Source organism: Lutra lutra, chromosome 2, assembly GCF_902655055.1.
Source record: "Lutra lutra chromosome 2, mLutLut1.2, whole genome shotgun sequence".
Classification (NCBI taxonomy): Eukaryota; Metazoa; Chordata; class Mammalia; order Carnivora; family Mustelidae; genus Lutra; species Lutra lutra.
This window is the reverse complement of record NC_062279.1, coordinates 198,031,370-198,045,789: the sequence shown is the minus strand read 5'-3', so window position 1 is coordinate 198,045,789 and position 14,420 is coordinate 198,031,370. Positions and strand designations below refer to the sequence as shown.

Below are 14,420 nucleotides of genomic sequence, written 5' to 3'. Positions count from 1 at the left end.
CTCAGCGAAGCTCTCGGGTGGCTGCGGTCAGATGACCGGCAGGGCTAGAATCACCTGAAGGCTTGTCCATTCACCCGTCTGGCTGGCACCTACGTGGGGAAGACTCAATACAGCTGAGGCTTCTAGAGCATTTCTTTCTGTGGTCACTCTCTCATGGCAGCTTCAGGGGAGGCAGACTTTTTACATTGTGGCTTAGGGCACTAAGTAAGTACACCCCGAAAGAGAAAATGCCAAGCAAAAGCTCAGTTCAGTATTTTATTCAGAGGCAATCACAAGAGTCTACTCAGGTTCCAACAGAGGAGACAAAAACTCTACCTAAAGATGGGAGAAGTATCAAATACTTAGTAGGTGTTTTCAAAGCTATCACCGTCTACTTAGTTCTGTTTAAACTTAAGGATTTTAATTACAAATGTAAGGTGTATTTTTAAAAACCGAAATACAGTTTTAAAATGTGAGAGTTTACAGTAATGGGTTATAAAGCTAACTTAAGCTGCTTTCTCTGACCAATTCTTTGATTGGCTAGAAAAAGTACACTTTATACATATTTCAATTCATTTTTTCAACCCAGAATGAATTATAAAGAAAGCAAATATTATTTTAATATTCTGAGAAGCTACTGCTGCTGAAGACTAATCATCACTGGCATATTCCTTTTGGGAAAAAGTAATTTAAGTAAAATAAAAGTAATTTAAAATAATACCCACTAGTTCTCTAGTGTGGCCTTCTTTAAAGTACCTTAATAAATTTAATTTTTATTTTATTTTTTCAAATAAACTTTATTTTTAATAAAGAAATTTAAATCACTCTTCATCCTAAAAATACACACCGTATATTCTATTAATTTATTATTATGTATATTTTAGATATTCGATTCCTTCATAGTAGCCTGACAGCAGCACCCCAACCTAAGAATATTAACGATAAAAAACAAAGGTTAGCAAACGCCAGATTAAAAAGAATTCTATGAACATAAAATTCACGTACTACAAAAATAACTCTGCTGTAATATTTCTATGAGATAAAGCACTTCACGTAGTTTTTGGATTAAGTCTATATAAAGAATACAATATTGTGGCTCCTGGGTGGCTCAGTTGGTCGCTTAAATGTCTGCCTTCGGCTCAGGTCATGATTCAGGGGTCCTGGGATCAAGACCTACATCAGGCTCCCCGCTCAGCAGGGAGTCGGCTTCTCCCTCTCCCTCCAGCTCATGCTCTTAAGTAAATAAAATCCTTTTTAAAAATAGTTTTTGAAAATTATTTTAAAAAATTAAAAAACTAAGGATGCCACACCAAAATGAATTTTGTCACAATGAATTAGCTCAAATGAAACACAAAATTATTCATTAAACAGTATTTCTTCTTATAGCTAAAATAAAAATTCATCCAAAAGTTATACCCTAACAATCTAGATGATGGGAATCTAGCTCTTGGACACAGTTGTGGAAACTCCAAGGATCCAATACAAAAATGCACACCTTGCATTTTTTAAAAGGACTATTTGATCATTAAGGAACCAGATTCTCACCTGAAAGCAACCGGCAGGAGCAGTCCTAATACAGAGAAGGTAATATATGCCATGGTTTTGCAAGAGACAATCTGGGTTTATGCCTGGTAAACGTGTATTTACAAATACTGCCTACATACAGACTATTCCATCCCTTATACTTTTTTTTTTAACATAATACCTACCATTAACTATTGAACAAGGACTTTAATCTGCCTGACCCTAGTATGCATGTAAGCCTATAATTCCTGAAAAACAATGTTAAATAACTGCAAAGAAGTTTAGTATACATGATACTTTGTGAAAGAGTAGAAATGGTAAGGAGGACAATCCTACACAACTCTAATGGTTTAACTAACTACCTTAACAAAATCCGAGCACTATATTGTCCCATCGTCCAAGTTTCAAAAGGATTCCCAAATTCAGATTTTTATTTGGAATTGACTGATTTATTAAACACTGCCTCAAAAACAAAACAAAAATGCAGGTTGTTGCTACAGCTTGAGTCTTCCGTGTAAGTGCAATCTGTGAATGTTTTGTGCTCACAATACTGATATAAAAAGACCTTCACTATCATCACTAATGCAAGCTAGCACAATCTTACTTGTCATCTCAAATTAATAGCAAACTGAGTTTTGAAACAAAGGTAAAGATCCAGGGGTACAGGAGGCAAAACAAGAAAATAAAAAGAATCACTGTCTTCAGAGCTTATTCAAAACCTGTCAAGATGTTAGGAATAACAAGGCTTTTTTTTTTTTTTTAATTGTTCTATTGGGGGATTTTTTTTGTTTTAGATAATCTTAGGAAACTGGAAATCTAACTAGCTTTCAAAGTACTTGAACCATCGGGTTAAGTATATAACAAGAATGCCAGAATGAAGCCCACAGAATTGAAGTGACTTCACTAAAATCTTACAACTATGAATCTAAATTTAATGCTCTTTGCACTATACCAGAATTACTCTTTAATCTTCAAATTCCTGGCCCACGGAGGCCACGAAATCTTAACTTCCAGGATAGCAGTGTAGAAAATTAGCCTTTATCTGAGACACAGTTCATTGTTTAGAACATGAAAGCTTCTGGGTCAGGAGATAGCAAGTATTATTTATTTGAGGGTCCAGCTTAACAAAGTGAGACCTAGAATAGCCAAACAAAGAAAACCTGGCAGTTAAATATACTACCATTCTGTTTTACAGAACACCAAAGTACATTATATCTTTTATTTTAACTCATTTAATGTAGTTTTAATGGACTTTGACAAGAAGCAAGAATTCCTGGAACCTCCCCTTCTGTTATATTTTAGGTTAGATCAATCTCAGCTACTGTTTTGTCATTCCTAACTGCCATCCCTCTAAATTGAAGTGTAGAGACTTGCATTTCCCATCCCACACAATTTGCTGTTCTCCAATAAGCATACAATTTGAAGTCTAAGGGCAGCATTTTAAATTTTTGATCCTATTTCTATTATGGGTGAAACAAATATAATGGAATATCAAATATATATTCTATGCTTTCTAAAGCCCTAATTAAAGTGGACCTAGGAAGTCAACTTTTTCTAAGGCCCTACTACAGTGAGGGCTATACTATGTACTTGCCCATAGGACTGTGTGTGTACATATACAATTTAAACTGAGAAAACTCTTAGCTTTGGATAGCAACAGCAAATGCCAGTTAGTTACCAATGAAGTCCAACCTTGAAGTCCTTTTTTCAAAGCACTGAGTCATGATTAACTGTCACAAAGAACCTGGTGAACAAGAAAGACACACACTCTGGGCCCTGATGGAGCTTTCAGTCTGATAATGCAGAAAACATATTACTTATGAAAGTGGTAACTCATTACCCTCATTTTGGATATATTAAATTTTCACACTCTTTCAGAAAGAACTCCCTAAGTGCATAAGAAATAAAATGAATACAAGGCATTTAAAGTAGAAAAGATATGTATACCTCATATAGAAAAACTAACAGTTAACACCACCAACGTTGCAGTCTCTTTTAAATTCACTTTTTGGACATATAATCACCACTAGAATCAGAGAGAGCTCGCAATTTACATAGGCTTCAGCGTCTACATAGGCTTCAGTAAGGGTATTACAGACGCATTATAGAAGTTAATGTTTATTATACAATTAATGTGCAAATCCCAATAATCCAAGGACTCTATTACCTAGTCTTTTAACTGTTCTGTGACCAACAGTAGATTTCTGCAATTTAAATTAATTTCTTAACAAGATTCTACATCATTCATGAAATCATTTAAGGCCTGTGACAAGTCTAATATTGTTACAGGGCTTAACTTTATAATTTCATAATGTTTCGTATAAGATAACTAATAAGTACTTCACTTCCCACTTTTCCTTGTTGAAATAGGAGAAGGAAGAGGGAATGAGGTATTCTAATCCTGGTTATTATTCTAGCTGAGTGACCATGATCAACAAAGTGAGACACCCTGGACCTCAGTTTCCTTATTTACAAAATGAATTATTCTAGCAATCTTCTCATTACGCCATCAGCAATTCCAGTAGGTTTCTATTTGCTAGCCTTCCCAGTAAACCAGAGACAATCTTTGATCTAAACTATAAAAATAAGCACTTATATCAGAGGTTTTAAAATAGATATGTTAAACTACAGAAATGAAATTAATTTTTTAAAACTACACAAATGTGAGATATTTCAGAAGCTGATGACTTATCCTAAGTATTAATAACAGGTGGCATTGTAAGCCCCTAAGAACAGTTACAGAGTTTATGTATTTGGACTGCATTTTCATCACTACTTCCATTTCTAAAACAATTTTTAAAACATAACCTATTTTTCTTCCACAATGTATGTGCCTATTACTGACTTAACAACTATGTTCATTTTAACAATGAACTCCTGGGAAGTACTTAACTTTTACTCATTTTGTATTTGGTTTACCCCACCCACCACAACCACCACCCATACACACAGCTCACAGATTACACTCTGATACAATTAAGTGTAGACAGAATTAATTTTTGATTAAAATCATCTATTTTAATAACTGACTTTACTACTAATTAAAAAGTTTATTTTTGTCACTAACATCATGCAACCTGAAGTTTACAACCCTTTTGTGCTTCTCAAAATTTGGGGGGGGGGTGGGTTAAGATTTAAGGAAGGTAAATTAAGTACTACAATCTAATCATTGAATTAATTACTTAAACATATTCCCATACACACCACTTTCCAAGCTTGTCCCTATCCTAAAGCATGAAAAACGCTTCTTTCTCTTAAGGAGAAAAAGAGATACAGGCCTAATGCAACTTGACCCTAGAATCCATTTAACAAATCCCTCCACCCCCAAGTTAATTAACCACACAGAAGAATAGGCTTCTGAGATACAGGGCAGCAGCTGTGCCATATTTTTATCAACTATAACCTTTCCAAAACTATCAGGGAAATCCTTAAAGTTAGAAAAGACCCTAAGGCAACATGAAATCGAGGCTGTTCTCCAGACCGATAATGATTCCAGGATATTCATTAATATCTGGAGGGCCTGGGAGGTCGGTATTTCAAAAGACATGACATTCCATTCCGCGAACATCAGTTCTTCCTGTATTTCACTGTAATGTTATTCCTCCAGCTCTCTATAAATTACACCCGTTGGTTCCCGGTTGTACCCTCTGGGTGCTAGCACAATGTGTTTCTATCACAACAGTGGCCAGGATTATTTGTGCCTAAAACATGTAAGTATCTTTTCAAACATCATGTTTTCCAAAATAAGTATTCGAGGAACTAAATGGGCAATTCTTGCCATTTTGCCTATTTAACAGGAAGAGCCATAAATTACTTGTAGATATTTCTCGAGATTACTAATCCACTTGTACAACTTCTTAAATACGGTCACTTACTAAACTGCCATCGTTTTGATCGCGGCTTTAAGGGTTTTCGAAATTTTGCCTAAAATAAAAGAGTCGTTCTGAAAATACGCATTACATCCGCATAATCCTACCAGGAAATGAACCTAAGGGTCTGCCACTCAGAGCAGGCCCTCTCAGCCGCGCCCAGGACTGCTAAACGTAAAGTGAAGAGGGGGAATAGGATTTTAAAAAAATAAATAAGTAACACACACACGGAAACCAACCCTAGGCGAAATGAAGAGCTAGGTCAAATGGAGATCGAGAACGCAAGACAGGCCGGGTTTCTTCCAGTGAGCCCAAGTGTCTCGGGTGGGAAGGATCGGCTCCGCGCGGGACAAGCTAACCTCCCCAACCCCCACCCCGCAACAACGACTACGGCTCCATCGACCCACTCCGGAGCGTCGCCTCCACCCGTCACCTTTCTCCGCACTAACCTTTCTCCTCCCGGCTGTCGGCCGCCATTGCTCCCCTCCTGTTTCCGCTGCTGCTGCTGCTGCTGCTGCCGCCGCCGCCGCCGCCGCTTCGAAGCGACTCGCGCGGGCGCCGCAGCCGCGGCAGCCGTAGCACGGGCACGTCCGTCAGTCCGGCCGCTGGGCTGCGCGCTTCACACCTTGGCCTCTACCGCTCACCCTTCTCGACTCACCCTTTTTCCTCCCGCTTCTTCCCTTTCTCCCTTTTCTCCTTTCCTCCTTTCACTGCAACCTTTCTGGTGCCCTAGGCCCAGCCTTCTCGTTGGGGTTTGGGGACGGGAGGGGGTAAGGGGGAGGGAAGGGAAACAGATGGCGACGGCGGGCGGCGCTAAAATGGAGCCTGCTTCCTGCGCGAAACAATCCCGCTCCCGAAATGCCCTGCGCTGTTTACGCTTCGTTCCTCCGTGGGAGCGTCACAGTGCGGAGAGGGGCGGGGAAGCGGGCGGGGGAAGCAGGGCGGTCAAGGGAAACGTGATAACGTCAGCACGTCGCTCTGTCTCCCACACCCCGGATGTCCCCGGGCTTGAGTCTTATATTCAGTGATTGGGTGGACGGAGTTGTAACTTGTTGGGCTGCCGGCCGAGGCGCGTACACTCGGGTGGCTCCGTTTTCTCACCTGAAAAGCCTAGTGACGGACCTTAGCGCAAAAATGCTTCCGATTGTTTCACGGAGCTTTTAATCCGATTCTGCAAACCGGAGATTTAGCCTGGGTCCGTCCCTTGCAGCCGCCGCTTTGTACTCGGGTCGCCAGACACACTTTCTTAATTCTGCCCTGGGCTTAGCCAAAGGCCGCGCGGGAAGCAACCCGCTCTCCTACTAGTTTTGTTAACTGGGGGAATTAGTTATGTTGAATTGTAGTATAGCTTTGTAAGTAATATAATGGCAAATTTGATTTAAAAATTCATCGAGGGGCTGGGTACACAGTTGATTTAAACAGACTATTGAGAAATTGAAACTACAGAAATGACCAAAAATTATTTAACTACATAATATGGTAAAATCTGCAAGGAAACTTTCAGGAAGTTCATTATCCAAGGGACTGAAAAGGTCATTTTGCTTCACTGTTCCAAAACTGAGTTTAATATATTTTTTTAAGATTTTACTTATTTGAGAGAGAGAGAATGAGACAGATCACAGAGGGAAAAAGAGAAGCGATGCGAGGCCTGATGCGAAGCTCCATCCCAGGAGATGAGGGCAGATTTAACCAATCGAGCCACCCAGGTACCCCTCCTAACTGCATTTAAAAGGGAAGGAGATTTTGAAGGGGAGAAAAGTAGCACTGTTATAAAAGGAAGACAATCTAGAGTGTGCTGGCCATTCTAACAAGTTGAGACCAAGCTAAAATCAGTGGAAAGAGTTTAAGGAGGGCCTGCAGGAAAAAGGGGAAAGAAAAACAGGTAATATAAAACTCTGCAATGTATCAGATGCTTTAGAATGAAGAGTTAACAAAACAGTATTTTTTCCTTTAAGGACTTTTCCAGTATAATATATGAAACAAGTTGGGACGCCTGGGTGGCTCAGTGGGTTGAAGCCTCTTCCTTCCACTCAGGTCATGAACCCAGGGTCCTGGGATACAGCCCTGCATAGGGCTCTCTGCTCAGTGGAGAGACTGCTTCCCTTCCTCTCTCTCTGCCTGCCTCTTTGCCACCTTGTGATCTCTGTCTGTCAAATAAATAACTAAAATCTACTATATATATATATATATATATATATATATATATATAAAACAAGTTAACAGAAAATTCGTGTGTAATAGTAATAGCTGAAAATTGTGTGTTTTTACGGTGTGCCAGGTGCTGTTCTGAGTATTTGAGCTATACAGTGTGATTTCATCTTCCAAAAACCCAATTAGATTTTATTACTAGCTTTATTTTACATAAAGGGAAAGCGAAGTAATATGAAATTAAAGTGCCCAAGGTCAGGAGTACTAGTAACATGGCTCAATGCCAGGCAGTTTACCTCCAGGCCCCACCCAACTGATAACAGTGCCTCCAGTAAACTTAGAATGTAATTAGAACTTTCAGGGGCACATCACTCAGACATGGGGTGGGGGGTTCAGAATAGAGTCAAGAAAAGCTTTCTGGAGAAGGGAAAATTAAGTCTACTTGAGAACTAAAAGACTATTATCAGTCTAGGTGAAAGGAAGAAAGGGCAAAGATGGTGGGTAGAAGGACTTTTTCATGAAAAAATAAAAGGTCCTAGGTGGCAAATCTGCTCATGGTTCAATTCAGGTTGATAGTCAATGGTTAGGTAAGAAAAGACTGAATTGAGAAAAGCATTATATAATGTTCTACTCATTTATTAATTCAGTCAGCTAGTATTTATTAAATTCCTATTCAGTCCAAATATTATTACAGGCTCTGGGGTTAAAAAATTCATTTAGTATAGGATCTAGTTTCTACATTAAGTTGGGGAAATAAGGCATAAGTAAAGAAATTAAAGATCATGATGAATTCCATGAAAGAAGCAAGTAAGAGGTTATTATGGTGAGGCAGGGTTGGGGAAGGGAGATTTTAAGTGCAAAAATGAGTAAAGGCCTTGTTGAGGAGGTGAAGTTGAGACGATACCTAATAAAAGATGGAGGTAAGAGTCTTCCAGACAGAGAACAGCACATACAAAGGCTCTGAGGGAGAAAGAGGCCATGGTATGGTCAAGAATGTAAGGGGCAGCTGGGTGGCTCAGTGGGTTAAGCGGCTGCCGTTGGCTCAAGTCATGATCCCAGGGTCCTGGGATTGAGCCCCACATCGGGCTCCCTGCTCAGCGGGGAGCCTGCTTCTCCCTCTTCCTCTGCCTGCTGCTCTGCCTACTTGTGGTCTCTCTCTATCTCTCTAATAAGTAAATAAAATCTTTAGAAAAAAAAAATGTCAAAATATTAAAAAAAAAAAAAAAAGAAGAAGAAGAACGTAAGGTGAATGCCAGTGAGCTGGAGCCCAGATAACGACAAGGCAAATGACTGAGGTAGTATTCGACGGACAGGCCCTATCTTAGGAGTAAGGGCCTAATCAGGACCTAGCCTAAAACAAAAGCAGTACGAGATTTTTAAAAGAGGCAGAATTGTGAGGTTGAACCCACTGGAGGACAGGAATGGAGGGCCCCCTAAAGATTCATGCCTGTAAAATTTAAAACCAAGCATACACAAATTCAAAGTGATCAGCACTCCTCAGAGGAAGACAATAAAATCTGGAGTCTCTGAAACATATTTTTCACACTATTCAACATTAAATCAGGTCAGGACTAGGTTATGTAACACAGGTTGCAAATTGGTGCCTACTGATCTTGAACCAACACAGGGTCTGTGTGCTTTTGTTGAACTGTAATGCTTTTAACCAAACATTTTTCGATGAGACATGGCCTCCATCACCCCTCTCAGTTGCCTTAACCCTGGCCAATATTACTGATTGAAGTGTCTATGTATCAAGTGCGTGGATTCTGGAGGGTGTCAGGGGGAAGGTAGTTGGAATCTTTTTCCCTGGAAGGGTTGTATAGAGTGAAGAGTAAAGAAGACTCTGCCCCAAATCTTAAAGAATATTGATACAGGGAAAGCAAAAATACAATATGAACCTAGGACATCTTGTCATACCAGAAAGCAGTGATGAAAGAATGCTAGGATCCTGTCAAAATGACTCAGAAGAGTTGCTAACTAAAGTGGCTCCCACTAGCCAAATATGAGACATTCTGAGCATCTGTAAAGATAAATCTGCATTGGATTATGTTTCAATCCATAAATTCCATAGTAGTTAAAAAAAAATCCGTCTTCTTTGGATGATGCTAGGGAAGAAGTTATTTTGAAAACTGGTAAACAAAAATCATCATAGATCTTGGGTTTCCAGTTAGAACTGTATCTCAGGGTTACCAAGCAAATAGTCAATGAAGGAAAGTTTCTTTATGGAAGTATTTCAGCTAATACATGGCCAGGGTGGAGCGTGATAAAACTAGGGCATTGCCATTTTACAGCTATTAATGAAGTACAGATCAAGGCAATGATTATTAAAGGTTGCTAATTTATATATCAGAAAGAGAATCAGATTTTATGTGCATCTTAATGGAAATACATAACATTATCTGTGAAATAATCTTGCCAAAACACTAAACCCAGGAAAACATTTGTCAGTGGTTTTCAACAAGGGATAATTCTACCCCCTGGGGACATCAGGCAATTTTTGGAGAAATTTATAGTTGGCCCAACAGAGGAAGTACTAGTAGCTCATAGTAGGTAGAGGCCAGGGATGCTGTGATATAGCCAAGGAACTCCAAGGATAACGGGCAAAAGCCAGAAGCTAAGAGAGCCAAAGAAAGATTCTCCGCTATAGGTTTCAGAAGCATGACCCTGTCCACTCCTTGATTTCAGACTTCTAGCCTCCAGAACTATGAGAATAAATTTCTATTGCTTTAAGTCAACTGCTGTACTTTGTTATAGCAGCTCTATGAAACTAGGACCTTGGACCTTATTTAGATACTGATTTGAATACATGAGTACAGACACAAAGACATACTCATTCTCACATATAGCTATCAACAGACTTCAAAAACTGAATATCTGATGATTTTTAAAACTTGCTATTGATTATTTTTAGTTGTAAGTTATATTTAAAAAATAATTCTTATAGTTTCACGACACATACTAAAATATTTGCAGATGAAATGAAACAGTCTATAGGATTTTCTTCAAAATAAAATAGGTAAGGCAGGAGTTATAGGTGAGGGTTAGCTATGAAACACACCTGCTTATGAGTTGAAAATGGGTGATGCCTACATGGACAGACATACTCTCCTCTCTACTTTCTTAAATATATTTGAGATTTTCTTTAATAATTTTAAAGAAAAAGCAAGAGAAACAGCCAAAAAAAAAAAATGAGGTGATCTCAAAATGCCGTTTTCCCCAACCCATGATTATCCTATCAGAGTAAGCAGTAACTGAGTGAGGCACTCATGCCTCCTAAAGATGAGATCTTTTTAACCCTGGGATCCAGCCGCATCGCATCGGGCTCTCTGCTCAGCAGGGAGCCTGCTTCCTCCTCTCTGCCTGCTTCTCTGCCTACTTGTGATCTCTGTCTGTCAAATTAATAAATAAAATCTTAAAATAAAATAAAATAACACAAGAGGTTAGAGAGGGAATGTCCTCAACCCATCTGAAGTAGTTTTATAAGGATTACTTGATAGTAATCATTAAACATATTTAAATATGTATTCTGCACCGCCTTCTGGAATCAGACTGAATTCATGTCTGGTTCCTAGGAAGACTAGGTCCTTTCTGGTAACAAATTGCTTGAAACTTTTCCAGAACTGCCAAAGAATGAGGAAGGAGCACATTAACTATACTGCAGCAAATATTGCTGAACTGTTGAGTGTAATGTAGCAGAGTACTTGGTGCTAAACAGAGTTCCTGCTTGCACAATTTAGCATATTATGTATTCTTAACAATAATCATTTGGCACATTTACTTAGAACTTCTCTTTCACATATATTATCTCACTTAAACTGCACTCCCAGCTTGTGAGTTAAATATTTAATATAACAACAAGTAACTTTTTAAATTGAAAAAAGTCAATAAAAGTGTGAATTCTGTTTAAATATTACCAAGTATTCTTACATTTGGAAATGTATTAATCTTCTGATTTGAAACCAGGTACTTAACCTTTTCTTCTGCATCAAGATATCAAGTTTCCTTTAGTTTTTTTGTGTACCACAGAAGGCAGCCTTGCCTCCTTTAGCAAAATTATATTGGTTTAATTCTCAAAGTAGGAAACAGATTTTCAAAATATAAGTATTTAAAAAAACAAAGTTTTGCACAGCTTTTAAGAAATAATTATCTACTCCTAGGATATTGAAGAATTCTGGCTCACTTCTCAATAATATCAGTAACTGCTATTTACTGTGTACTGATTCTGTGTAAGTACTCTGAATGCCAGCTATATTTTAACTCACTTAGTCAATCTGAATGTTTTAAATGCTGGCTATATTTTATCTAATTTAATCCATCTAACAATCCCCGAATGCTGGCTATATTTTACCTCACTTAATCCATCTAACAACCCCATGAGAAATTACTGTTATCTTTATTTTACTGAGTAGGTCAGTTTCTTTTAAGTAAATGCTTAGTCTTTTAGGGTTTTTTGCTTTTTTCCCTCTGATCCTTCTCTTGATAGCATCTTGGTATACAAATGTGCTATAAATGCCTGGTTGCCTTGACCCATTCACTTTTCACACATTTCACCCTGCTCTGAACCTTAGAAAGCTGATGCATATACACTACCCAATTGGTTCCCTTCCATGGCTTTGGTTGTGATCAAACAATGGGAAGCACAAGCAGATCTGAAAGTAGGAGGAAAGTGAGGGTTAACTGTTGATTTTCAGAATTCCCTCCCTGTAGTGTTACCCTGTCCCTCTATCTATGGCCCAATTCCTAGCAGTCAACACTATACAGCTATCCTATCTGGATTCTGGTAATCCCACCCTTAATTTGCTCATTCTAGCCTAGTGTAGCACTATGGATAGAACTGTGTTCCCCCAAATTCCTATGTTGAAGCCCAAATGCTCCAATGAGTGTGTTTGGAGATGTGTATAGAAACCAAGGACAGCCCCAGAATACCAGTGTCCTTACTCCAGTGTCCTTCTCAGTCTCCTGCTTCTTTGTTGGGGCTCTAATGGGAATCCAGGCTGGCAGAGCTGGAGGAAGTGGGGGCAGCATTCAGGGAGCTCTACAAAACCAGCAGCAAGTGCTACGAAAGGCACAAGCCTCAAAGTAAAAGGGACTTGAGGTACTAAGAGCCTCTCATGGCCTGCTTGGGCTAGCCCAGCAAAGAAGAAAAACTCGGAAACAGAATTAATTCTGTGAGGCAGTAAAGACCCAGGGTTTGCTCCCAGCTCAGTCCTCTGGCTCTGAGGTTGCCCAGGTCTGGGAAAGCTAATGAATGTGCCTGATGGTACTCTATTTTTTTTTTAAAAGCTCCTTTCGGGGTCACCTGGGTGTCTTAGTGGGTTAAGCCTTCGGCTCAGGTCATGATGGGTCCTGGGATCAAGCCCCGCATCAGGCTCTCTGCTCAGCAGGGAACCCACTTCCCTCTCTCTCTGCCTGCCTCTCTGCCTACTTGTGATCTCTCTCCCTCTGTCAAATAAATAAATAAAAATATTAAATAAATAAATAAATAAATAAATAAAAAGCTCCTTTCGTTCCCTTCTTCCCCCTTTAAATAGGTACAAATTTAGTTCTCTTTAACAGCTGGAAGACATTCTTCCGACCCTTTCCACGTCTTGGCCAAAGAGAGCACCCACAAAACAGTCAGACCTGGTCTCTCAGGTATCGGGGCCATTGGATCACTGCTTGGATTCTGTTTCACGGAGGGACAGTGAATACACTGCCTGCATGGTTTGCTTCCCTCCCCATCCTATCCCCATGCCAGGCTGCTCTGGTTATTACAGTTTCATTGAGCCCAGCTGCAGCTGCCTGGCCATCTGGACATTGCCCTCTGGATAGCCATATGATACATTGTGGGCTGAAGCCTGTTTTTCTCCTCTGCTCAACAAGATGTCATCATGGGAAATGGAGAAGAGAATATAGTCACTCTTGTGTCCCTCTCTACCTCTCACTCTCCTACATTCCCTACATGTCTCTTTTTTTCAAAAGGAGAGGAAGAGGTAATAAGGAAGGAGACTTTTTATTACTTATCCATTTCTGTATAAATATTTGTTGCCTTTAAAAAAGAAACAAAAATAAAACAAAACAACAACAACAAAAAACCAGAGAAATGATACTGTCTTTAATAAACGGTGCTTGGAAAACTGGGTATCCACATGTCAAAGAATGAAACTGGGCACCTATCTTACATCATACACAAAAATCAACTCAAAATGGATTAAAGAGGCAAAAAACTCCTAGAAGAAAACATAGGAGTAAGCTCCTTGACATTCGTCTTGGCAATGACTTTTTGGATTTGGCAACAACAACAACAACAACAAAAACAAGTGGAACTACATCAAACTAAAAACCTGTACAGTAAAGAAAACTTTCAATGAAATGAAAAGGTAACCTATGGAGTGGAGAAACCATATATCTGATAAGGAGTTAACATTCAAAATATATTTTTTAAAAAACCCATACAACTCAAGAGCAGAAAAGAAAGAAGGAAGAAAGAAAGAAAGAGAAAAAAAGAAAGAAAGAAAAGAAGAAGAGAAGGAGGGAGAGAGGAAGGGAAAGAAGGGAAGAAAACCCAACCCTTGGGAGCCTGGGTGGCTCAATTGGTTAAGCTCAGGTCATGATCTCAGGATCCTGGAATTGAGTCCCACATCTGGCTTCTTGCTTAGCAGGGAGACTGCTTCTCCCTCTGCCTGATGCTCTCCCTGCTTTTGCTCTCACTCTGTCTCCCTCTCCCTCTCTGACAAATAAAGAAAATCTTTAAAAAAATTAAAATAAAAATAAAGAAAGCTCAATCCAATTAAAAATAGGCAGAGGAGCTGAACAGACATTTTTCCAAAAGAAGATGTACAAGTAGCCAATAGGTACATGACAATGTGTCAAAAAGAAAGGAATAAGTGTTGGGTAGATGTGGAGAAAAGGGAACCCCTG

The 14,420-nt window shown here is 39.3% G+C and overlaps 1 protein-coding gene across 4 annotated transcripts in view; it reads right to left on the bottom strand.

Moving 5' to 3' along the window:
* YTHDC1 (YTH N6-methyladenosine RNA binding protein C1) overlaps positions 1 to 6,226 on the bottom strand; it is a 32,559-nt gene extending 26,333 nt beyond the window's left edge. For 2 of the 4 annotated variants that reach the window (XM_047719440.1, XM_047719441.1), the window contains exon 1: positions 5,822 to 6,226. In XM_047719440.1, the coding sequence (XP_047575396.1) occupies positions 5,822 to 5,849 (28 nt within the window). In that variant the 5' untranslated portion in view covers positions 5,850 to 6,226. The remainder of the gene's footprint in view (positions 1 to 5,821) is intronic. The other 2 variants (XM_047719437.1, XM_047719439.1) reach the window with 1 other exon arrangement.
* Positions 6,227 to 14,420: the final 8,194 nt, after the last annotated feature.